The sequence below is a fragment of the Parasteatoda tepidariorum genome, chromosome 3 (genome assembly GCF_982258835.1).
Source record: "Parasteatoda tepidariorum strain Cologne lab strain chromosome 3, Ptep-v5.0, whole genome shotgun sequence".
Taxonomy (NCBI): domain Eukaryota; kingdom Metazoa; phylum Arthropoda; class Arachnida; order Araneae; family Theridiidae; genus Parasteatoda; species Parasteatoda tepidariorum.
The window spans coordinates 107877167-107903611 of record NC_141757.1 but is presented as its reverse complement, the minus strand read 5'-3'; the positions used below and the strand labels follow the sequence as shown (position 1 = coordinate 107903611).

At 31.1% G+C, this 26445-nt stretch overlaps 1 protein-coding gene across 1 annotated transcript in view; it reads right to left on the bottom strand.

The window, feature by feature from the left end:
• The window catches only part of Stacl (SH3 and cysteine-rich domain-containing protein), a 309612-nt gene extending 283855 nt beyond the window's left edge, over positions 1–25757 (bottom strand). Inside the window, exon 1 of the mRNA XM_087159889.1 lies at positions 23970–25757. Within this exon, the coding sequence (XP_087016015.1) occupies positions 23970–24066 (97 nt within the window). The 5' untranslated portion in view covers positions 24067–25757. The remainder of the gene's footprint in view (positions 1–23969) is intronic.
• Between the last annotated feature and the right edge of the window lie 688 nt (positions 25758–26445).

Genomic DNA, 26445 nt, shown 5'->3' with positions numbered 1-26445 from the left:
TGAAATGCGCATATGCTTAGTACATATAATTATGCATTTATGATACATGTACGCATGTATGTTATTTTCTACAAAAAGGCAATGTTTTGTATCTTTGTATACATAGACAATGTATGTATGAACGTATATGAAAATAATGTTTATGCGTTTGCATGCTTTTATGTACTTAAGTACATATATTGTATAAATTTACGATAATAGCACGTATATACAATGCACTTATGTATATAAAATAGTGCGCATTTACGTACAATATGTAAGAATGTTATTTAAAGGTGCAATATATGCACATAGTTGCGTAAATAAAATGCGCACATGTATACATGCATATTTATATGTACATCGATATATGTGCAAGCAAAGTATGTACTTATGTACAACTTACGTATGTACTTGTATAACTACATACTTTGTTAATACTTATGCCATGTAATGCATGGATGTACAAAAAATTAGTTATATGCACAATGTACGCGTGTACATACAACGTATACATGTACATAATTCCAAGTAATGTACAAATACATGCGTACATTTAAATATATGTAATTACAATATACACATACATTGTGCATACATTAAAAAAATTTATATGAGTAAAGTTATTAAAATTTGTTTTAAAATTTATTCTAAGGCATATGAAACTCGACCTCATATTTTTTAGAAAGCAAACGATAATTTTATTTTGAATTTCTAAATATTAATTCCACACATAAAATTTACCGTTTTTCTTACCATTTAAAAAATTTCTATGAATCATGCATTATTTTATAAAAAAAAAATAAATCTGTATTGTCAAACATTTGCTGAAAATACCTGAAAATAATTTTTTATTCAGAGAAATTCAAAATGATATAGAACAATTAAAGCTGAAAACAAGATTTAAATATCGTTTGATTTTGTCATTTAACTTGCTTGAGTCATTAAAAGTTAACTTACATGCATTTTATTTATTGCATTGTACACATATTTAGACATAAATGTAATGTACATATGTATACGTGCAATGTATGCACGCATGTACAATGTATATACATACATTCATGTATTGTACGTGCATATATAGTACATATGGACATGCATACATGGAACATACGTGTATTGTACATGTGTGGATACATTCATTGGACATATATACATTGCACCATATGCATAGAGAGGGATAGCATGCATGTACACACGTAAAATTTGTAAGAAAGAATTATCCCCATTATATTTATGCACCCTTATACTTATGGACCCTTACACATTTCTCCACTACAATGGAAAAAAATATAATCCAGATCTTCTACTAGCTTCGGCGGATATATCCTCCAATACTAAAAGAAAAGTGCTTGAGGACCCTGGTTCGGGACATGGACAAGTCATAGTTGAGGTTTCTTTCCTGGTACCAAATCGGGGTCCAACTACTTCAAAAACATCATGGAACTTTAGAAAAGCCAATTGGATGAAATTCAAAGAACTGACAGATAAAGCACTTGATCCCAAAGCAATTGATTGGGATACAAAAATCGACCACATAAATAAATTCATAACCGATAAGATTATCCAATGCGCTAGACAATCTATCCCAAGAGGTAAATGCAAAGGCTACAAATGTTTCTGGTCAGAAGAGATCAATAAGTCTATGAAGGACAAGAGAAACAGACTTCGAAAAAAAGCTGATATTACAGAACGTCCTTCGGATGTCCAGGCATGGCGAAAACAAGCAGCATCCATCAAAAAGGCCGTTCTCAAAGAGAAACGAACAACATTTAACAACTTCATCTCCAAGCTGAATTTCCAAAGAGATGGAAAGAGAGCCTATAAGTTCCTCTCAAGCATCAAGAATGGAACACCTAATTCCACAAAGAAACCATTCGAAGTCAACGGGGAGATTTTTACATCTTACAACAAGATAGCCAACGCATTTGTTCAGCATTTCTCTGCTGCACAGCGTAAATCTAACTTCTGTAGAAACTAAACAAGGCTTATGAATAAAGATATAAAGGATTTAAGCAACTCAAACTTAAATTCAGAGCCCTTTAATCCCCACCTAATTTTCTCTGCTGGCATTACTTTCGATGAACTCCTCACTGCAATTAGCAGATTAAAGACCAAAAAATCCCCAGGCGAAGACGCGATATTTGCCGAATTTCTACTTAACTTGGGGACTCAGGCAACGCATACCATTATAAAATTTTTTAATTTAGTGTGGGATATAGGTAGCGTCCCCTCAATATGGCGCAAATCAATCATCATCCCTATTCACAAAAAGGGCAAAGATAAAGGTAACCTAAAAGGATACAGGCCAATCTCATTAACGAGTATGCTAGCCAAAACCATGGAAAAAATAATTGCAAAAAGACTGACATGGTTCACGGAAACATACAACATCATAGCCGAAGAACAGGCAGGATTTAGACAGTACAGATCACCTAACCAACATGTCACCCTCCTTAGCCAATATATAAAGGATGCTCTTGATAAAAAACATGTACTCACTGCTGTTTTCGTGGACCTAAGATCCGCTTACGATTTGGTTTGTAGGGAAAACCTTCTACTGAAACTTGCCAAAATAGGTGTTCAATCAAAAATGTTCGACTGGTTTCGAAGTTTTCTCAGCCAAAGAATCTGTAAGGTTCGCTATGAAAACTGCTTTTCCCGTTGCAAGTTACTCAAGACAGGTCTTCCCCAGGGAGCTGTTACCAGCTGCTTACTGTTCAACATCTACATAAATGACCTTATTGTCGACCTTCAGAAAATTAACGGTATCAAATGCCTTCTCTACGCAGATGACTTAGTCATCTGGACCGAAACTCCCAAAAACAGTGTTGAGAGACAATCAGAACTAGCCCTTAATCAGGCTTTAAAGGAATTAAACAAATGGTGCCACATCAATAACATGGAAGTCAACCTGGAAAAGACATGTTACCAGACCTTCTCCTTGACACATCAGCCTATCAAACTAAAACTATTGTATGAGGACGTTCCCGTTTTATATACAGACTCTTCTTCATACTTAGGTGTTGTATTCGACCGAAAACTGACGTGGACAGAGCACGTGACCAAAGTTTTGGAGAGAGCCACCTCGAGACTTTCCCTAATGAAAATAATAGCCGGGTCAAAATGGGGCTGCTGTAGAAATACCCTCGACATGACATATAAATCATATATACTCCCCCTCATGACTTATTGCTGCGAGCCGCTGGCGGCGACCAGCAAAAAAGTCCTTGACTCGCTGGAAAGATTCCACAATCAGGCCCTTCGACTTATAACAGGGGCCATTAAAACAACTCCGATTGATGCACTCCTATTATCTACCCACCACATGAACATCAAGACTAGTATAGAAGAGAGGGCAGTTATTTTGTGGGGAAAAATTTTAAGACTACCAGACTGCCTCTCCCTATGGAGCACCCCACTGACAAATATTGGTCGAACTTTGAAGACTCAGAACGGTTTTCTCCAAATAGTCGTTGAAATAAAAGACCAACTAAATATTACTTGGAAAACAGAAGACCTTATTAGATCGCAGTGCCCTATTGAAAAAGAGAGATACTCACTGAGTTTAAACTTGTGTCAAGATGTTTCCAAGAGAGACACAAATGATCAAGTCTTAAAATCTATCGCCCTGGAGACTTTGCACTTACTGTACCCAGAGAACGAATGGCTACATATATTCACAGACGGTTCAAGATTGGCTGAAGGCACTAATGCAGGAGCCGGAATTTCCTGCAACCTTTTTTCATTTTACACCCCGATTGGTTCGTCTAGAACAGCCTTCGATGCAGAAGTATCGGCAATAAGCGTAGCTCTGTCACAACTACAGAATCACCTTGAGAAATTTAATAACGTAGTCATCCTCTCTGACTCCAAAGCCGCACTCCAAGCTATTGCTTCCTCCAAAGCCCCCGCATCTGCCGACATTCTACATTGTCGTCAAGCCCTTCACAGGCTTGACCAACACAACAAAAATGTCGCCATGCAATGGGTACCAGCGCATTGTGGACTTCAAGGTAACGAAACTGCAGATTTCTTGGCCAAAAAAGCCGCCAAGATTCTACAAATATCTCTTAAGCCAGTTCCTTTCCACACCGCGAAAAGGCTAATAAAAATCTCTCTGCGAACAACATTTGAAGCAAAACTCCAAGAAACAAATAAAAATAAGGACTGGTTGGAAGGAATTAAAGATATTCCGTCATGGCCAAGAAAAAAATCTGTGGCCCTTTTTCGCCTCGCCACTGGCCATGACTGTTTATCAAAACACCTGTATAAAATTAAAATCTTTTCAAGCCCCCTTTGTCCATTATGTAACCAACAAGAAGAAATGGACGCTAACCATCTAAGACGTTGCCCTGCACTTCCTCCTGGGCCCTTGTGGGAACGATATTGGCGGGCGAGATGCATTATTACAGACCTATAGACTCTTTATTTTTGTAGCTCTTGTTTCCGTTTTTTGTTCTTTCTTTATATTGTTCTTGGCTACAAATTTGTCTTTCATGTCTGCCATTGGAAATAAAAAAAATATTTATGCACATATGTACTGTATCTGTACACACATATGCACATTATATGAACACTATATGTTCATTTCATCATATGTACATTATATGAATATACATCTGTACGCTATATGTATATACATCTGTACAATATATGCATCTCAAATGTGTGTATGTACGTACGTTATGCATGTCGAATGTATGTATGAATATATGTAAAATATAAATACGCCCAATGTACGTACAATCGTACACAAATGTATTATGCATATTTGGATACATACATTGAGCATGAACATATTATGTATATGTACATAAATACACTGGACATGCATATCATGTTCATGTATACATACATATATTGTACATCCTACAGATATACCTATATTGTACATGCATACATACATTATACTGTTAATCAATAAATTGCACATGCATGCATGGGACATACATTTTACAGACAATGTATGTATATTCGTTCAAACACAAGTAATGCACAATAACACACAATATTCAATGAAGTGAACCGGGTTCGAATCTCAGCGATAATAGGTCGATATGAATTCCGCACCCGACTCACACCGACCACAGTGCTGGCTTAAAATATCCTCAGTGGTAGACGGATCATTGATTTGAATCCCCTTGCGATCAGGTTAACCGGAAGGGTTTTGGTGGTTTTCCTCTTTATGCAACGCAACTGCCGGTTAGTTTCATCAAAAAGTCCTCCACAAAGATAAATTTCTCCTAATCCTTGTTCCAGGAGTTCCCTTGTCTTCTGGATTGGGTTCAAAACAGCAAGTCAACAGAGTTGAACATTAGTAGTCGTAAACCTGAATTTGGGTCGGCCGGTCAACGATGGTTATAAAAATATAAAAATACTTAAACAAGACACGAAAATCCGCTAATTTGTAATAAAATAATTTATTTTGCGAATATTTTACCAGCCACTTTTTACTAGGTAAGAATCAGTACGTTATATTTTACATAATATTTACGTCAAAAGTACGCAAAATTTACGTAAAACTGAAGCGTCGAATTAAAGCACAACGAATTGACGACACCGTATCGAGTATTAGGACCTGTGCAGCGTCAATGTGTACCAATCCGACTAATTTAAAAATATTATTACTAAAATTAAATCGCTTATTGAAGGCAATAAATTATTACTAAGACAAAGCACTTGCAGCATTTTTATGTATTCTAATATATTAAATTGTTTACTTAGTATTTTCAAAAATGTTGTGGTAAATGATTTTGTGATTTCAAACATATATGTATAAGATAATACAGTATTCTTTTTTTCAGTTCGTAGTTTTAGCAATTTAAAAAAATTTATTTTATACATTATATGAAATCAGAATCATTTAAATAGCCCTCAATGGCCGGTGAAAAATATAGTTGCTTTCAGTTAAATTAATTTTGTCTAACAATCTAAAAGATTTTTGTAAACAATTGTCAATACCAAAAAATTTTAATAATTATAAATAAATTTCACTTTAATCGAGTTATATGTGCATTAAATTATAATTAAAACAAAGCCCTTTTATTTATGTATGTATTCTATGATAATAAAATATGTAACGGAATTCATTATTTATGACAATGAAACTTCTTATATTCAATATTTTCCATTGAAGGTTTCGTGCCATTTTTGAAATTTAAATGATTGTTCCCTTAAACAAATATTTGTCTAACCACATTAAAGCAAAATATCCCTATGAAAGGGAAAATTTTTCAGTTAATCCCCAAACCTTCTCTTATGTTTCAGATAAGTGAGTATAACATTGTTTAACTTATTCAAATTTCGTTAGGCGAAGAGATTTCAGTGAAAGATAGAAACGATGTCTTATTTTTCTCGGAATAGAGAGAGAGTGAAATGTGCATTGTTTCCGTTAACCAATAAAGGGAATTTTAAATGTTAAAATCCCTTTGGGATAAGATTCGTTTGTTTCAAATAAATCAATAGATCTGCTCCGGGGATTATGGAAACAATTTTCTGATTCCTTTCAAACATTCTTTCGGTTCATAAGAGCACTCAGTTATTCCAGAACTTCAAGTACATATTTACGTGCTGGATATTTTCTCAATTATGAAGAGCCGGGAGGAATTTTCCTTGTGCAATATTTTGTGATCTTTTACTGTTTGATTGGTGCATATTTGCTACTTTAACTTCTCTGTGTTCATAATAGCTAATTGAATGACTTAATGTGAAATGGTAATAAACCACAAAATAATTATAGTGACAAAAAGTAGAAAGCTTTGCTTCAGCTTTGGAAGCTAATAAATATGATATACATTGCATCTGACATTGATTTTTTTCACCTTAGCTTGTGGCTTGTATTCAGCAAAATTGTATAATAAAAACTAAACTGAGTTGTTGTTGTTGCTGTTGATTTACGTCGCACTAGAGCTGCACAATGGGCTATTGGCGACGGTCTGGGAAACATCCCTGAGGATGATCCGAAGACATGCCATCACAATTTTGATCCTCTGCAGAGGGGATGGCACCCCCGCTTCGGTAGCCCAACGACCAGCACGCGAAGCCGAGCACTTTACGGTAGCACAGTTTAACGAGGACCAATACCGCACACCCTCGGTCCCTACGCAGACTGATCCAAGTGGGTCACCCACCCGCACACTGAGCGCAGCCAGTGATGCTTGACTTCGGTGATCTGATGAGAACCGTGTCTTAACGATCAGTCCACTGCGGGACAAAACTAAACTGAGAAAAGAAATTTTTTGTGCTTACTTAGAAAAAAAAATAAAACAAAAATCTTAAGTAATGAAACTTATTGTGGCAAATTGGAAAAAAAACTGTAGACCGTCTTGAATATACCTGTCATTTTTTAACTGAGAAACTTCCTGATTTGAACAAGAATCTAGGTATACTAGTTTTGTTCTTTCTTTGTTAATGTTTAAGTTTGTGAATACATGTGTTAAATTTCAATTAAATCTGTGTATGATTATAACGTAAACAAGTACTTAGTTGTGATCAATCTTATGACATAAACTTATGATTTTAAAAAAATAGCCTATCCGCTAAAGAAGTATATTGCCATTTGATAAGTTTGAGTAGTGTTTCGTTTATTCCTTTCTTTCTTACAAAACAAGTTTCGAACGGGATTTATGTAATAAAAATATTTTTTTCTTTTAATTATAATAAATTCAAGATAGTTTTGTGGTAATAGCTTTTGCCACTGAATTTTGAATCATTTTCCTAAATTATAGATCTTAAACTAACATATTTGAAAAGTAAGTATTGTCGGTTTTACTAGTTGTAGCTATTTTGATAAAGCTTAACATTTCTTAGGGAGAGTTAATCTCTATCTTATAACAAATTTAACACTTCCAATATGATCGATGTAGTAAGTACAATGTGGTTATTATGTGAAAACGAAGCGTTTGGGGGACGAAAACGTTTTTGGGGTTGGCGAGTGAAGTTGGAATGAGGCGATGAACTATAAATTATAGCATTTATTTTAGAAAACTGCACATATTGCCGTAGTAGTTTTTTCTTTCTATTTGGCCTTTTAATTACACGCCCTAGAAATGCACTGCTCGTTTTCGAGAGCCAAGATCTTATTAATCGTATACTATTCTGCTTCGAGAATCAGAATGACGCACAGGTGTGCAATTTCTAAAGTTTTAAAGAGCGTAAGCGTACTGCGAAATAAGCAACCTACATCTGTTTTTTTCCGTAGCATCCCGGTCTTAACCTCTTCGAACCTTATGAGACAAATATGTCCCATCGGATGCTCCAAGTAAACTGATGGGTTTAATAGATCCCATTTTAACATTAGATTCGCACATTATAGTCTTTTAAACTTCCCTCCTTCCATTTGGATAGCTGGCAGCACTTGTAAAACTGCCATAGCAGCATAGCTTTGAAATGATGTAAAAATTTGTGCATTTGTGCATGAGAAATAATACTAATATAGAAAATACTACGAAAAAGTGTATTATGAGTATTACTTATATCCTTTTATGTTGTTTTGAATCATAACTTGTATGAGAATAAAAGTTCATCATATGAAAACCATCTTATCTTTGCAATTTAATACAAGTACATAATGCAGACTTTCTACAAGCTGCAGCTCTCATTTGTAATAAATAACTAATTGTATGTTTTAATCTGGATATATTTTTTACTATCATCTGTTACTATTAAATGTTAGGGGCGGCAATATGTCCCACTCAAAAAGACAAATGTTAGGGGCGGCAATATGTCCCACTCAAAAAGACTGATGGGACATCAATGTCCCTTTTGCTTAACTGCAAGAAATGAGTCCAGATTTAAACAAACAAAAAAATGTTTTGGAATATTATCATAGTAAAAAACAAGGTCCTGCTAGAAGAAAATTTTCTCTGAAAAATTGGAGGTCAGTCTTGAAAGAGTTAAAGAAATCGAAGCAGACTTGGCTCATGCACAAATGTGCAGAAAATGCCACACGTTCCATTCCATAAGACTTGAAAACATTTACAAATTAAAATATATTTTACATGAAAGCAAATTTCTATTCATCCTCATAAACCAATAAAAAAAAATTTATTTCTCCATTTGCTATTTTTAAATGAAAAGTTTGAATGAACTTCATTCCAATAATTCAATTGCAATAATTGAATTTCATAATTCAGTTAAATTACAAACTATTCAAAAGAGCACTCTTTCCCACTAATTAAGAGACTTATACCGAATTTCTCATTATAATATTCTTCCTAGAACAAATGCAAAAAATCATATTATTTGAAAAGTTTCATGATTAAGTTTAAAACTTTTGCTATTTAATTAATTTTATGTAAAGGGAAAGCTGTTTGATGCATCAAATTAAAAACGAATTGCATAAAATAAATAGTTAAATGTACATACTTGGAGTGATTCATTAGATTGTTGAACGCGTATTTTAATGCATTACAAGCACTTAAAGGGATTAGAAACAAAACAAATTAAAAGTAAATCTTAATTAATAAATCCACGTAAAATGGCAAACTGGTGAAAGATTTAAAAATCAGAGAAAAGAGCTTTGGCTCTCAACCTGTCTTGAATAATTAGAAAATGCCTGCAAGCAGATTATTTAATTTGGTGAGCAAAAAAATGTTTAAGATACAAAAATGGATTATTTGTAAGAATTAGCTGCATTCTTTCACATTAAATGACAAAACCGATTTTATTTTTTTTACTCTCCGTTGAATGAAAAATGTCAAGTCATTTCTATCTTCAAAATAAGGAAGAAAATAGGTTATTAAAAGAAAATGATATTAAAAAATAAGAATTCTTCTCAGGAAAAAGATTTAATGGAGAAAAGTTTGGTTCATTCGTTATTTGTTGTGCATGATGGAACATCTCAAAAAAAATTTTATCTTGTTGAGTGGTTCGTTAAGAAGCGGAAATTTCTAAACAAGAATATCTGTACAAAATTTCAGAATTGTTAGTCTGAATTTTGTCCTGCTTCAACGAAATTTGGTTCGGTTCCTCTGGGGATCAGAATTGAATCTTCTGAATTGAATCTGGATCAATTCTATAATCGATCTTCTGCCACCTCAAAGAAGTTAAAGAGGCATAAAATAATAAGTTACTGTCCGAATAGCCTGTAATCGTACGGAAAAAAGTAAATAATCAATAAATCGACTTTGATCAACAGTGTGAAATCAAGCACAAAACTGAAAAACATAAACCGACACAGTTAAAAACTCCACTTTTTTCCTCATATATTACAATTTCTTACCCTTCCCAGTATTTTTACTTTATTAGATTAAGGAAAACAAATTTTCAGCAGTACATTCCATCAAGAGAAAGATTTACCGTGTTCAGTTACATTTAGCATGATGCTGGAAGCCAACGCAGGATAATTAATATTTACCATAAACAAGCAATTTTCTCCAGTACTTATTCCTTTCGCTGATGAATGTATAAACCTAATACCACAAGAAAATGTGAATAGTGCCTATAGTAGGTACCTCAGTTCCTACATAAGTGTATTTGGTACCAATGCAAACAGCATCAATTACAATAATAACAGAAGTATTTACTATCAAAATTTACCTCTGCATCATTGGCGTTAATAATAGTTTGGCTGTTTTTCATGGTTCTTCTAAACGTCCTTCACCTGTTCTCCCTGATTATTTTCATCGTTAATTGATTTTAAAATATTAAGTTTTATAGAAAAAAGTTTTTAAAGCGTATCTATAAACAAAATAAAAGCGTGATTTCAGATAACTTTAATTTTTTTTCGGTGATGTCCGAATTTCAGGACGCTAGTACCAGTGGTTCTGGAGTAAGAAGAGAAACACATACACACAAATTTTTATTTATTATAGATAATTCTGAATTTTTATGTAAACATTGTTAAAAAATACTTTTACTAAAAAAACTTTTTAGCGCTAATAAACAACAGAATCCAAATTATTTTTACATTTTTTTTTTTTAGTATTACTCATATTTTCATAAATTCAATGAATTTTTTCATTTCATTACGTATTCAAAAGTATCATAACTTTTGTACCATTGATGCTCACTTTGTGCTTTTACTTGACACCTAACCTTACAACCACTGAAATGTTTAAACTTTTTTGAACTTTTTTGACCCACTTTATTATAGATACGACATTTTACGGAAATTTTGTGCAGTACACCTCAATTAAAATTATTTTATAATAAAAAAAAAGGATTTTACCATTGACCGTTAAGTACATACTATCTTCCTAGTACTTAGCCATCGAGGCAAAACAGCCTTTTCCTTCCTCGCTCATAAATCCAGCCATTATTCTAACTTTAATTTAAATATGAGATTAAATGTACCCGCATGTTCTAATCTAAGTTGGACAGGAGTCTTGATTGAATTTCCAATTATTCAGCTGTTTAGGTGATTTAATCCGTTCCACTTAAACCGCCATTTCAAATCCCTAGAAAATTCACCACGCGAATATTCTAAAAGCGTAGTGCTGGTGTAATAATCAAAACATGGGCTCTAGCTATCGTCCGTTTCATTATAAATGTGATTTGGAAAAGATTTATGGAGTATGAGTGTTTGTGAATAGAAGCCAGTAATATTTTTACTAGAGTCAAATAAATATAAGATAGAGGTTGTGTAGTGTAACTAAGAATTGAATCTCAAAATAAAAATTTATTTTGAGATTCAATTCTTAGTTACACTACATTCAATTTGGGAGACGTCATACGGGAGCAAAGGTTTAATAAAAACTTTCTTAAAATTGGAAATATTTCGGGTACCCGGTCTAAATTTCTCTCATTATCCGGACCGGCAAACGAATTTCACTACCAGGTATTGGGTACTCGGATCCTGCCAATTTTAACCGGTATCCAATAACACACATTTATGTTCGACACAACCATATTCAGATTCATTGTGAACTTTAAACTATTGATAAAAATAATTTCAGTTTTGAAAATCCGTGCATTCCATCAGCTTCTTAGTAATCAACTTGAACATATCTAACTACTCGTATATATAAAAGTCTAATGATGGTGTGGTCTCATTCGTGTCAAATAGCAACGCCCCCTGTAGGTCGTTGCGTTTGCGAATTGCTTTCCTTTAAATATTTTTGTATTCCTAATTTAAAGGCATTTATTATTATACTTTTAATTTTGTTTGTTTTCTAAATTAAGAGTTTAAGCTGGTTATTATTAGAATAAAGTAATTCTACGTTACATTTTAAGATAAAGTTATTGAAATCGGTGTCCGATCTTGTTAATCATTTTACATGCATTATTTTTTGGTCCGAATTCCATTAATATACTAATATGAATAACGTTTAAAGAGATTCATTTAATGATTCAGAACTTAACTTTTAGCTTTATGCCCAAAGTGAGGAGTGCAAACATTGTATTTAGAATATATCCGTCCGTTTGGTAAGCAAAAATATTAAATTATAGTTGTGAATTCACACATTTGTTACAACAATATACTTTTAGTTATAAAAGTTATTTCAAAAAAGGATTTATGTCCACTAATAAATCTAAATAGTATCATAAGAGAAATATATGGATGTGGTGGCACAAGTGTTCTTTTTAGTACATATATGTTTAGTAGAATAATTTCACCTGTTTCGTGACAAGACACAACAATTATTGCGAAGCAATCATCGGGATTGGTGAGAGTCAGCGAACAGGGGGCCTGGCCGCCTAGTATTACACATTTATTTAAACATATTTTACACATGTGCAGAATTTTAATTCGGGGAAACCTTTTTTAAGGAGAAAGACGCGCAAATTCAGAAATTTAATACTGATTACTGATTCAGCTAAATTAATATAATAGTTAAAAATACAAAGTTGGAGTATTTGGATATATTTATTTAAAGTTAATGAAAGCGTAATGAATAAAATTCAAAGCTAAGAGAAGTAAAATACGATCTATGTATTACTCTGATTATAAATTTGCTTTTAGCAAAAGAGTAAGTGCAGTAATATGCTTTTATTAATTGGGGATGGAAGCTTTGCCTCTTGTAGAATCTAAATGGTCAACACTTGCAAGAAAATTATAAATATTTTCTCACGAATGAAGCATGAATTAATCTAATGCTATTATACATTGGTTAAACAATCATTGAAAATTAATATCCTAGAAAATAAAAGCACATCCCAGCCAATTGTTTTAACAAAAATTACTAAAAAAAATTTAAGTAGTTCTTATTTAAAAAGAATTAATAATGATTTATTTTTTCGTTACTCAATCAAAAATTCGCTTGAAAATATTTTATGATATTTTTAGTATAAGTTGATTAAGCGTGTGATAATTAATCACAATTAAAGTGGTCCTCGATTCCTTTAAACTCAATTTTTACTCGAAAGCTTGTTAGTTACTCAAAAGCTCAAAAATGCCAATTTCCAACCGGTCTGGTAAAGTGAAACTACGATCGGACTAGCCATGAAAGGTTTTCGCGGTTTTTTTCTCCGAGTAACGCAAATATCCGTTAGTTTTTACAGAAAAAGTTTTTTTTATGCCATTTGGTCCTTTGGTTGCAGCTTGATCAAGAAAATACTTTATTTTTTGAGAGGATCAAAATGATTTGGATACGAATATAGATTCGTAGGATGAAGAACAGTAAAACCACTCTATGAACCTTCTGCTCAACTTTGGTTATAAAATAAAATGTCTCAACGTGTATCGATAAAGTTAGTGTACTAAGATAGATCTCATTACAAGTAAATTACTTTAACAGGAATTAAAAATTAATTCCTGTTAGTTAAAACAGGTTTCATTTAATATGTCATCATTTATTAAATAGTTTAAAAAATATCCTACGTATATTAGAAGCTACATTAATACACTACCGGTCAAAAGTTTGCGAAAATTTTGAAATCTACAAAGAAAAGGTCTAAATTCAAATGTTCACAGAACTGCGAAAAATCATTCAAATGGAGTGAAAATTTTATATGTTCTAAAGTAAACCCTCTACAGTTAGATACATATGATCAAATTGCAATACTTCGTTTTTTGCGAACTGAATCCAGCTTTTCATCATGGGTTGTTTCTGTGGTGAAAAAAGTTGTTAAGTTAGAACACTTGTCAAACTTGCAAAAAAAATTTTTTGTACTTTCTGCTGATAGAAAATAGTTATTTGAATCGTTCTATGTAAGTCCTCAAAATTTCAGATCGCTTTGATTTTTTTTGACGAGGTTATAGAATTTTGAAAAACATGTGTACTATTCTCGATTTTTGAGCACTCCACATATGCGGTCTTTTGGTCCATACATCTTCTACCAAAGAACTTTTTAATTTTGACGTTTTCTATATTTTCAAATAATTAATATTGGTTATAAAACAAATATTCTTATTCATTATTGTAATTATTGTTATTAAAAAGAATTTATTATGAATATGATTAAAACAATGTCTCATAGATGTCACATTTCATCGAAAATTTGTTTGTTCTTGCAAACGATGCTCTGATATTTCGAATAGAAATCAGTTATGGGACATTTTACAACAGGAATGGAACTCTATATCACTTTAAGTGATTAATGGTTTGTTAGAACGAATGCCACGCATATGTATGGCTATAATAAAAGCAAAAGGTGGATGGTTCGAGGAATATAAGATTTAAATGTTAATTTATTTAATTACAAAATACGAATAAGAATATGTTAAATATTTGACCTGTTGTAAATAAAATAGTTTAGTAAAAATGCGAATTTTTTATACTATTGTTATTATTTTTTTAGAATTATTTATGTAATTATTGTTATAACTTTTTATTTTAATTTAATGTAAAGTAAAAATATCACAACAAGACTAATACACATGAGCAATAAATATAACAATAATAATTACAATAATGAATAAGAGTATTTGTTTTATAATAATCATTAATTATTTGAAAATATAGAAAACATTAATATTAAAAAGTTCTTTGGTAGAAGATGTATGGACCAAAAGACCGCATATGTGGAATGCTCAGAAATCGAGAAAAGTACACATATTTTTCAAAATTCTATAACTTCGTCAAAAAGAATCAAATCGATCTGAAATTTTGAGGGCTTACATGGAACGGTTCAAATAACTATTTTCTATCAACAGAAAGTATAAAAAAATTTTTTTGCAAGTTTGGCAAGCGTTCAAAATTATCAACTTTTTTCACCATAGAAACAACCCATGATGAAAAGCTGGATTCAGTTCGCAAAAAACGAAGTATTGCAATTTGATCATATGTAACTGACTGTAGAGGGTTCAATTTAGAACATATCAAATTTTCACTCAATTTGAATGATTTTTCGCTGTTCTGTGAACATTTAAATTTAGACCTTTTCTTTGTAGATTTCAAAATTTTCGCAAACTTTTGACCGGTTGTGTAAATTGCATCGAAACTTTAATTAAATGAAAATTTAATTAATAATAAACTGTTCTATTAATAGACGTTTCCCATTCATCGCAAAGTTTTGCGTTAATTATTTCTACATCCGAACATTCATTGCAAAATTTCTTTTAGAAACTTCTTTTAAAATTTAATTTTTAAAAATTAAAAATATGTTTTTATTTAGATGAGCTTGTTTTTAATTTCCCTCAAACTATAGTAAATCTTAGTTCGACAGAAAATTTTTTATTGTTTAACATAAATGTTATAATACCAGGCCAAATAACCTGAACCGGCAGAACAAAGGATTCAATTTTCTTTGGGTACCTGGACCCGGAAAAATTATAGGATTCGATACATGTTTAGAATTTATCTGTTTAACAAATATTCAGACATTTTTTGTGGGTATAAAATACTATGGAAAGTACTATCATATTTTGTTCCTACACTGTAAGAATGTCATTGTACTGGAACACAAAAATTGGTGACAACTATTTTGCACCAAAAAGGCTGTAATGAAACATTAAGTAAATACCATAAATGTGTCTTTTCATGAACTTCTTTATTCTGTATTTTTCATTTGGGGGGAATTCCAGCTGATTTTTCTATTTGAATGTCTTCTTTTCTTCTACATTAAAATTCACTCATTTCGTCTCCTCATTGTCTGGACGCGTTTTTCTCAAATTATCATTTTTCCTTTGTTTCTTCTTCTTTTTTTTTCCTTTCAAGTTTTTGTCAACCGATAGTTTTAACCACTTCTTTCTTCAACTTTAACTAGCAACAGATTCTTTTGAGTCCTTTCAACAATATAAGCAAAATATTTTAACAGAATCATCTTTCAAAACGAATGGAACTGCTAGCTATGATTTCATTGTCAGAAGGATTTTGGACAATCCGCATCATAACTATCTTTACACCACATCACTCATTGTATAAGACTCTCAGACTCTTCTTACAAAATCCATACTAACCTCAACCAGAATATAATTTTCCCAAAAGAAAAAGAAAAAAAATACTTCCATCTCTCCTTTCTTCTACGTCACATGGCTGGAAGAATCCAGAATTTCGATGCAATCTTCACCCAAAAGATCAATGAGGTTGCATAGAAAAGGAAAAAAGTAAGGCTGTCAAAGATGACGAAATTGGTTGAGAGTCTTTATTGAACATGTAAAGAAAGAATTTTCCAGAAAGTTTTTTTCCAAAAACCTAACACAGCATGGCTATATTGTCTTTAGGAAATTTAACTTTTGGATACGCCCTCAGGAACTCGAAAACCACTAATCAAATTGCTTTGCAACAAAAAAATTTTTAAAGTGCTCCAGCACTATATTGACTATGCGTCAGTTCAAGTTAACTTGGCAATTTTATGGAATCTATAATATAGTTGATTACAGCAGAGAAGAAAATCGATTTCAGTTTATTCATTTGTTGTTGAATATAAATATTGAAGAATAAAATGTTATGATCAAATAATGAATTAGATAAATACGATTTTTTTTAGTTTTTCAAATAAAACTGAATTTGCAGATAACTAATTTTAGCAGCTTTTCATGTTTATTAAGTTTTAGTTAAAATTCAAAATCTTTCTTGTATCCATCACATTAGCACCCATTGGGAAAATGGGTATTGTTCTAAGTTTTCATCGATAGACATCGATAGACTTCATCGATAGACATTATGATTGCAAATTAATACATTTGAAAGAAGAAGAAAAATTATATATATATATACCTGTATGAGTATACTCCTGGGTAAAGCAAATAAAGATTTTTCTTAGACTATTGAAATAGGTAAAAGAAAACAGTATCATTTATAACATTGGTTCTCAACGGGGGCGATACATTTAGTGACATCTCCTACTGGGATCTGGCCTTTCTTGAGGACTAAAAATAAGTTAACAAACGAGAAAGAATAGGAATCGAAAGTGAAAGTATTTGTTTATGAAACGAGCTCGTCAGAATCAGAACACTTAAGCAATGGCTGACGACGCAATTGCTTGTCTTAAAAAGCGCAGAGAGCACTCATGAACATTGATTGGCAGACAGTACAAAATATGACAATTGCTCAAAAGATACGTTGGAGATTTAACCCCTCATCCACCGCATGGTGGGGTGGATGGTGGGAGAGACTAGTTAGAATGGTGAAACAAGTCTTAAGGAAAGTTCTGGGTCATGCTTTCCTGAACTATGAAGAACTTAATACTATGTGAGTGCGAACAGATTTTAAATTCTAGACCAATTACATATGTGTCCGAAGATGCAAAAGATCCTTCCCCTTTGATACATATGATGTTTCTTCCATGAACTACCATCATCAGGAGTCCCAGATATTGATGAAATAGATGCTGAAGAACTTAGTCGTAGAGCCAAGTACAGACAACAATTTCGCAACGCAAAGGTTTCGCAACGAATATCTAGGACAGTTGAGACTCTACTCCATTGGTTCTCAACGGGGGCGGTGGGACCATGCTGAGGGGCGGTGAGCTTGTTTTGGGCAGTAGGGGAGCGTTGGGCATGTTTTGTCATTCAAATTGAATTTTAAAACTTACAAATAAAATTATTAAATTAAGATTAATTTAATAAAAAAAATTTGTAATAAAGAAAAAAAGATTAAATTAATATAATAAATAAAGATTATCCTATACACTATTTGAAACAGCAATAAAACGAACTTATACGACATCTATTCTTCGATCCGAACCAACACAGCTCAGCGTATGAGTCAGTAGTTTTTGCCTCTGACTCATTCAAGCCATTTGGTGGAAATTGCAGTACATGCGCTTTCAGTATGAATGTTTGATTGGACCCGTGTTTCTTATAATGGTTTTCGTTAGCTTTTTTGCGGTTTTTTCCCCAGTTTCGATTAGATCTCATAGTTTATTTGGCCAGGTACGTACGCGAATTAGTTCTTTATAGTATCATAAATTATTTATTAATTTTGAGAAATAGTTGATTTTCTTTCATCGTTTGTATTTTGCTGACACCAACAATGTCGGTTGACAAAAAGAAGTGTCATCAATACAGTGTCACGTACTTGAAGTTGGGATTTGTTCAATTACTGTTGAACTCTCAATTACCTATGTGTTTACTTTGTAACAAAGTTTTATCTAATGAGGCAAGGAAATCTTACCGTTAGCAAGAGCATTTGCTAGAAACTATATATAGATTTTTCATTTTTGACGAACGTCTTTTTTCACGTTTCTGAAGGCACCTTCGGTCTCAGGGTTACTAGTAACGTCATCACAAAAATGCGACGATGGTTTGATCGCTTCTTATAATATATCAAAATTTATTGCTAAATCTGGGAAAGTTCAAACCATCGGAGTAGAGTTGATACTGCCGGTTGTCAAGGAAGTTTTAGAAACAGTTTTACATCATCCAATGTAATAAAAAACTATCCCATAAGCAACGATTCAGTGCGGCGACGAAATGATGAGATGGGTGAAGACGTTGAAATTTCTTTATGCAAACTTTTGATGTCCAACGAATTTTCCCTTTAAGTTGATGAATCTACCTTGCCAGGTAATGCAGGCTTTACTGTAGGCATAGGTCCGGTTTGTAAAGGAAGGGAAAATTATTCAAGATATGCTTTTTGCAGGAAGCTTGATTGTAGATATCAAAGGTAGATCTATTTTTAGTACTGTCAAAGATTATTTTAAAGAGAAAAACATTCCTCTTGCGAATATTATGTCCATTGCCACTGATAGGCTCCTGCAATGGTGGGTCGACATCGTGAGTTTATCGCCCTTTTGGAAAGGGAGGTACCAGATATTTTAGCTGTTCACTGCGTGATTCACAGACAGTATTTAGTAAGAAAAATCTCTGTGACCGTTTGCATCAATCATTGCAATATGCCGTATCTGCTGTGCACAAAATTCACAGTAATGCTCTCTGAGATCGATTACTTAGACAACTGTGTAAGAAAAACGATGAAGAATTCAATCGCTTGCAATATACACTGAAATTCACTGACTTTCCAAAAGCTTCTGTCTCAATAGGTATTGGAATCTTTTCGACTCTGTGCTTGAGTTCCTCGAAAACAGAAATGTAGCTCTAAGAGACAGATTGCTAGAATTTAAGAAAGACTTCGGCTGATTTATCTGTAAAATTTAATGGCATTAATTTACAACTTCAAGGCGACGAGCTCAATTCGATCTCTACAAAATAAGTTATTTTCGCCTTTCTAAAAAAGCTGATTTTGTTTTAGCAGAATTTTGGTTGGAATGAGTTCAGCCATGCAGGCAAAATTCTCTCTGATGATACACATGCACAAGAATATTGTCAACACATTGACTCTTTGCACATGGACATTTCTGACCATTTTAAAGATGTTTTGTTACCTCGAAGTCCCTCAATGGGTTTATGAACCCTTTTGCAAATATTGAAACAGCAGAGGTTCAGATTTACGAGGAATTGGTCGAACTTTTTACTAATGAAACTTTGAAATGGTGATCGTCGCACAGAATTTTTACTTAACACTAAAAAGACTGAAATACCTATATTGCTCAAAAGCAGTCAAAATGACTGTATAGAATAACTAATGAATAAAGAAAGCATAACTAATGTATAAAGAAATTTGTTTATAATAAAATTTAATATTTTTGTTATTATTTTCAGTTATATAACAAGTTATTTGTAAATATTAACAATAAAAAAATTATATGTTGTACAAAAAGTCACAAAATTCTAAGAAATTGTGTTATCATTGTTTTTCTAATTGAAATTAAAAAGCAGTCAAAATGACTTCCATGGGCAATTTAGTGTTAAAGGTAACAGTCGTCTCTATCTTGGACTGTAGACTATCGCTAAAAAAATTTTAATTGCCTTCCCTGCCTCCTAACTTGTCGAATGTGGATTCAGTGTTGTTACGGATCTTGTCACAAAAAGAAGAAATCGACTCGAAATTGTGCAAACGTGGGTATTTGCATCTTCATCTCACTAAAAGTATTGAACCGAGCGTTAAGAAATTACTGTCTGAAACATTAAGTACAATCCTCCCACTAAAATAGTTACTTGAATGTTTTGTTGATACTACTTTTTAGTGTAACAAAATTTTTTTGGGTGTTATTTTAATTATCTAATTTAGAATAAATTATTCTTCTTAAGCATAGGTTTCTTAGTTGTATTTTTTTTCATTAAACGTATTTATTTTGATCATAACAAATAGACGGCGATTAACTGCCGTGAGAAAATTATCGAGTTAATTTATTCTTTTTTAAAAAACCAAACAAATTCAAAGCGTAAAAAAATTGCTTAAAAAATTTGCCTCTTATAAAATCCAGCACACATCCCTCCGTCCCCATGCTCAAAATAACAGGATTTTTATAAAGGGGGGCGTTAAAATATTTTTTGCTCCTTAAGGGGGCGGCAACGTTAAAAAGGTTGAGAACCTATGATTTATAACATATTATCACCATCTTTTGAAATTCTGACAATAAAATGTGTCATTAAGTTGGGAGAAAATTTGAAAGTTACTTTTGCACTTTAAAAACCTTCTTTCGCAGGTATCTATCAAAGTATTCACTGCCTGCTTATGAAACTGCACATGAAATTGCACACCAGTGTTGCCAATTTATGTTATCTCACTGAGGAGAATTGATCAATAAATAAATAAAAATTAGTCAAGATGCATGCCTTTAGCACCCGTGTCCACTCAATTGCCTTGTCCCCTAAATCCTATAAATTATGAAAATATGTTTAACGAAAAAAAATTTCCATTAAATAAAAATATAATGATAACTATTATTGCATTTCTACTGCATAAAAAGATATGTATGATTTATAAAAAGTCTACGGAAGCACATTAATTGGTAATAAATTTCCGCAGTTGCATCTATTTTAGTTTTCAACCATAAGAAGAAAGAAAAAAAATTATGTCACTAAAGAATAAATTTATTGATGTAAGACAGTTGCTTTTATGGATGCAATATCACCAGCTGCAATAAAAGAGAATACGTTTTTCTTTTTTGCATCGAGTCTTTCACATGCGGAAGAAGAAGAATATATGAACGTTTTTCTCTTATTATCTGGTATCAAAAGAATAATCGAATAAAAAGTATTCCAAATAAATAAAGAGTTTTCGGTTACCTAATTTTTTTCTTGATATATTTCGCAGTAAAAAGATCTTCGATATTCAAATTCTTAAGCCTCATACATTTGTTGTGCTGTAATTAAAGTTTTCATATCCAGAAAAGTACAATCATTATTTTTTCGTCCAAAAAAAGCTGGAATTTCTTTTAAAAAATTTAGAAAATAATTAAAATACTTTTTTTTCTGAAAATAGCAAAAACACTATGCTTGCTTACCTTAAAAAATAATGGAAGAATTAATAATTAATATTTAACTATATTTATTATTTAGTAATTTATTTAATTTTTAGTGAGGAAATGTAATTTTTGTTGAGTAGACAAACCTGTGATGAAAATGACAACAATTTTGCATCAATTGCGTCCGTTTATGCTCAACTCCAAACCATGCTTGTTAAAAGTTAATTTAATTAATTTAAAGGAAGACTTTGATCACATGAAAATTATTTTGACCAATATTGGGTCATCCAGAAGGTTCATACTGATTTTTGTAGGGGGGGGGGAGTGCTAAAGGTGCGTTGAAATTTTTAAAGTGATAGCAAAATTTATATTACAAAATATATTTCTGGGTTTTAAAAATTTATGTGTAAAATTTCTTGATTACAAAAGAAAATTGGGAAACTTATTGCAAGTATAGAAGTCTGTATTAAATTAAAGGCAATCCGGAAGACTTCAATTTGCTTTGACAAGTAATTAAAATATTTTTGCTAAACCTTTGAGAATTCCTCCTGACGAAATTCCGAGCGGCCCAATATTTATAATTAAACAGAATTATTACTCGAACGAATACTATGACAATTATTTAAATTAATACCAATAAAAAATTTATTACTTTTGAGTTGTGTTTAATTAAATAATTGAAAGAGAGCACAAAACATTCACTAAACGATTGGAAAATGGATATTAATAATTAAATTGCAAGTAAGTTATCTTTTTATACATAAATTCCTGAACCAAATTAATGTATATAAGTTGCAAAGTTTTTGAGAAAGATATGTAAATAAATTAAATGCATTTTTTTTTGTAACCTTTTCAAGTTTATGAATATTTTATTAAGGATCTTATTTCAATTTGATGTTTATATGTGTGCGATTATGCAAGTGAAATTTTTATATTTATTTTCTACTGTTTCAGTATTTCGTACAAACGTGTTTTTTCAAAGCCATTCTTTAACCTGTTATTTTGTTAATAGTGAAATTTGTTTTCGAGAAAAACATTTTAATATCTAACCATACATAAAAAATAAAAATGCATAATTTAAAAATAGCATTTACTAAGTAACATTAGCATTAATAATATAATTACTATCCTAAAATTGGGTTAATAAAGTATTGGAATAGTCAACTTTTCATTTTGTGACCTAACTAAGTTAATTGTTAACCAAGCTTAATCCAAAATGACTCATTTACTTTGTCAAGATCTCATCTTTGATCTGAAAGTAAGCAAAAATCAGTCCTGCGAAGAGGTTTCTACTCTCCTCATAAGTAAAGCAGAACTTGTTACGTAATCGAACCCTATTTCCTGTGACTTTGGAGATCTCTTCACTAAGAGGCAAATGTTTACATAGGAAACGAAACAGATTAGAGGCTCCTCCCGATTCCAGTTGTGTATTGGAGACGAGCTCTCAGAGAAGTTAAGAGTTGTACATTTGAACTACCAATTCCCCAGCTCTGGTTTTAACCTCACTTTTAAGCTGTACTATTTATTTTGTGTTTGGTCAGGGGAAAAGACATTAAAAAATCGCTTCATTTATTTATTAATTATACATTTTATTGATTTCGTCAATTTTATACACAAATCAGCTGTTTTATTTGCATTTCAGATGAAATCGTTTATTGTAATATTTATATTTTTTAAGACAGCTGTTGAATTTATTTAATTTCAAGCATTATAGTTAATTGTGTCTATTTTTACAAGACATTGATTTTATTTTCTTATTTGCACATTATTGATATTACGTGCTTTTATTTAAAATAATTGATTTTATTTATGTTTACGCACACTTATATTTGATTCAGTTTTTGCACTCAATCATTAATTTTACTTCTGTCTATAGAGACAATCAATTTTTAAATGAAATCATAATTTTAATTTTTTTTTACACAACCATTGATTTTATTTATTTTCATGTGTCTCTGTTAATTATGTCTATTTTCACATTGAAACATTGATTTTATTTTTTCACTAATAATCTTACTTCGCTTAAAATAATTGATTTCATTAATTTTACGACACGAGGTCATTGAATATACATCATTTGAATATACATTTGAATCACATTTGACATTTGAATGCACCATTTAAATATACATTGAATATACATAGACACAGTCATTGAGTTTATTTATATCTTTACATGTATTTTACATGCATTTATGTGCTGTTAATAATTTCTCTATGATTAATGTATTTATATGTTCTGAGCATTAGTTAACATTAAATTAAACCTCTTTAAAGGAATTAAAAGAAAGAATTATCTGTTATTCAAATTTGCTTTTATCTTCTTACACAAACTTTTTTAAAAAGCTTTTTAAGAAGCTTTTCCTTAAGAAGAATAAAATAAACAGAGAGGAAAAATATTCACTTACCAGTTCTTAAAATCTTGAAAGTGTTGTAATTCTGCTCTCTCAGCCTTTTGTTCAATGATAATGGTGTTAAGATCCGAAAAAAAGCATCCTTAGACATTTTTATTTATTTTTTCTTCCGACTCGCTTAACCTGAAGTTGAACAAATCAGCGAATTTTGTAACACTTCAGGCATTTAAAATAAAACACCTCTACTTTATTCTGCGAAACTTTTGTTCTTGAAAATCTTTGTACATTTTTTGGAAAGCTGAACAAGATGTTTTTATAATATCATAAGTTGTCACACACAGATTCTTCTACAAAAAAATGCTTTAGAAATGTTTCACCTTGTAGTAACTATTTTAGATACAATCACAATTTTAAAGTTCTCAAATACGTCTTAAAATGGATTTCGAAATTATGTTTTAAGACAATTTCTAATTTATCTTTGGTCTAAACTTACACACATATTCTACTTATTTATTTTTTTCAATCTATGCTGACATACTTCATATTCTTTATTTAATCTAAAAACTTCATTATTTCTCAACGAATTTAAATATGTTATTTTTAATTTCATTAAATAAAAAGAATTATTGGCGAGTTGCAATTATATTATCAACAAAAGAGAGACTTATACCAATAAAAATCGATCCAAATTCTACCAATCAAATTTGTATCAGTTCAACAATTTTAAATATGAACTCATTTTAACCATTTTTTTTAAAATAATTACTCATACTTTCTGGCTTAATTTCTTTTATCTTGCTTTATTCAACATATATTAATCCAAAACTCTCTTTCTAACATTTGCTTCAGAAAAAAACATTGTTTTTTAATACCTCTATATCGAAATCTATTTCAAAAATATTTATCTCCTTTGAAGTTATTCTTATTTTCTCTAATAAGTTCTAGTATGTAGAAATTCCTAATACAGAAGACACTAAATTATATAAAGGTATGTTGTAAGTCAAAACATTTTTTAAGATATTCCTTAAGTTTTTATTTCAATAAGATAGTTCTGCTAAGTAAATAAACAATTTATGATGTATTTTAAAATTAATATATTTAGAAACATTCGTTTTATTTAATTTGTATATCTCAATGCATAATTTAATACAAAAAAATCTGACTTAAAGATTTATCTTGAATGGAATTGTTCGATAAAACTGCGATAATTTAAAAGGAAATATTTTCCATTTTATCCTCTGTTTTTACGTAAATAATAGTTAAAAAGTTTTTTAATTAGTTAAGATTTGAATTCTGATAAATTTAACTAGAAAAACTACAATGTATGTATTTAGCAAAAAAATAACTAGACTATTCTAACTTCAAGTACTAGTTTCTAAACTACATATTCAATATTATTATTTTTTCAAATTATTCCTATGAAAATCAAAATTTGAAAGTTAATCACATTAAACTATGGCATGGATTTTTTGAAATTTCACTTCCACATCTTTACTGAAAATTGTCTCATGATATTAAATACCACACCTCAATTTCTAATCTTAAATGCTTCTCTCGAAATAAAATAAATTTTCAAACGATTAACAAACCAAAATTTGCGACCACCTTTCACGGATACATTCAAAAAATCGTTTTCAAAACTGCGCAGACGATATATTTTTTTTAAGAAGTTTTTTAAAAAATAAATCTTGGAGTCAAACACTTGACTTAAAAAGAAGATTCCACAGGTGAATGTTGATGGAACGCAGAGCACATGAAGACTCAGTCATCTGTGTTGGTTGTATTCGCCGCCCCGAAATCAAAGCCCCGTATGCTATGACGTAAATGTTATTTTTCATCAGACCTTGTTCAGGTAAAACTGGGGCGTTTCACTTTACTCCGCAGGGATGTAAATCCTCTCTTCACATGAATAGTTCATTTCTTATTCACTTCATTTGTTGAAAGATCAAAAGAATATTCTTTTTCTTTTGAATTGATCCTGAGTTTTTCAATTTCTTTTTCATTCCATCAATGAATATTCTTCTTTTTTGGGGGGGATTCTTTTTATCAATTTTCTTTTGATAGATTTAAATTTTAGTTCTCTGGTTTCTATTATATTCAGTATTTATATTGCTTTTTTAAGATTAATTATTTTACTGCTGCAAATATTTTCCAATTTTTTAAACGATTTTTTTTAGTCTTTTTTCATTAATTTTTTAATTTCTTTTATTTTATTTGAGGCGTATTATAATTTTTTTGTTGGAAAATCAACTTTTTAAAATGTAATTGAAGGATAGAGAGAAAGCTCTCCCTTTTTTAATATTTAAGGTAAAGTTTGTATTTATTGTAAGTATGGAACATTAATTCATATTGTCAAGTCAAATTCAGTTGGTTTTGCTAAGTATTTAGATATTTTTTAACAGCAAAAATATGTTTGTAAACAACTTCCTGATATTTCTTTAATTCTTCCAGCTAATTTTCTTTCTTCTACGATCCCTTCTAGTGCTAAATGCATTTAATAAATTAATATTATCATTTCAAACAATTTATT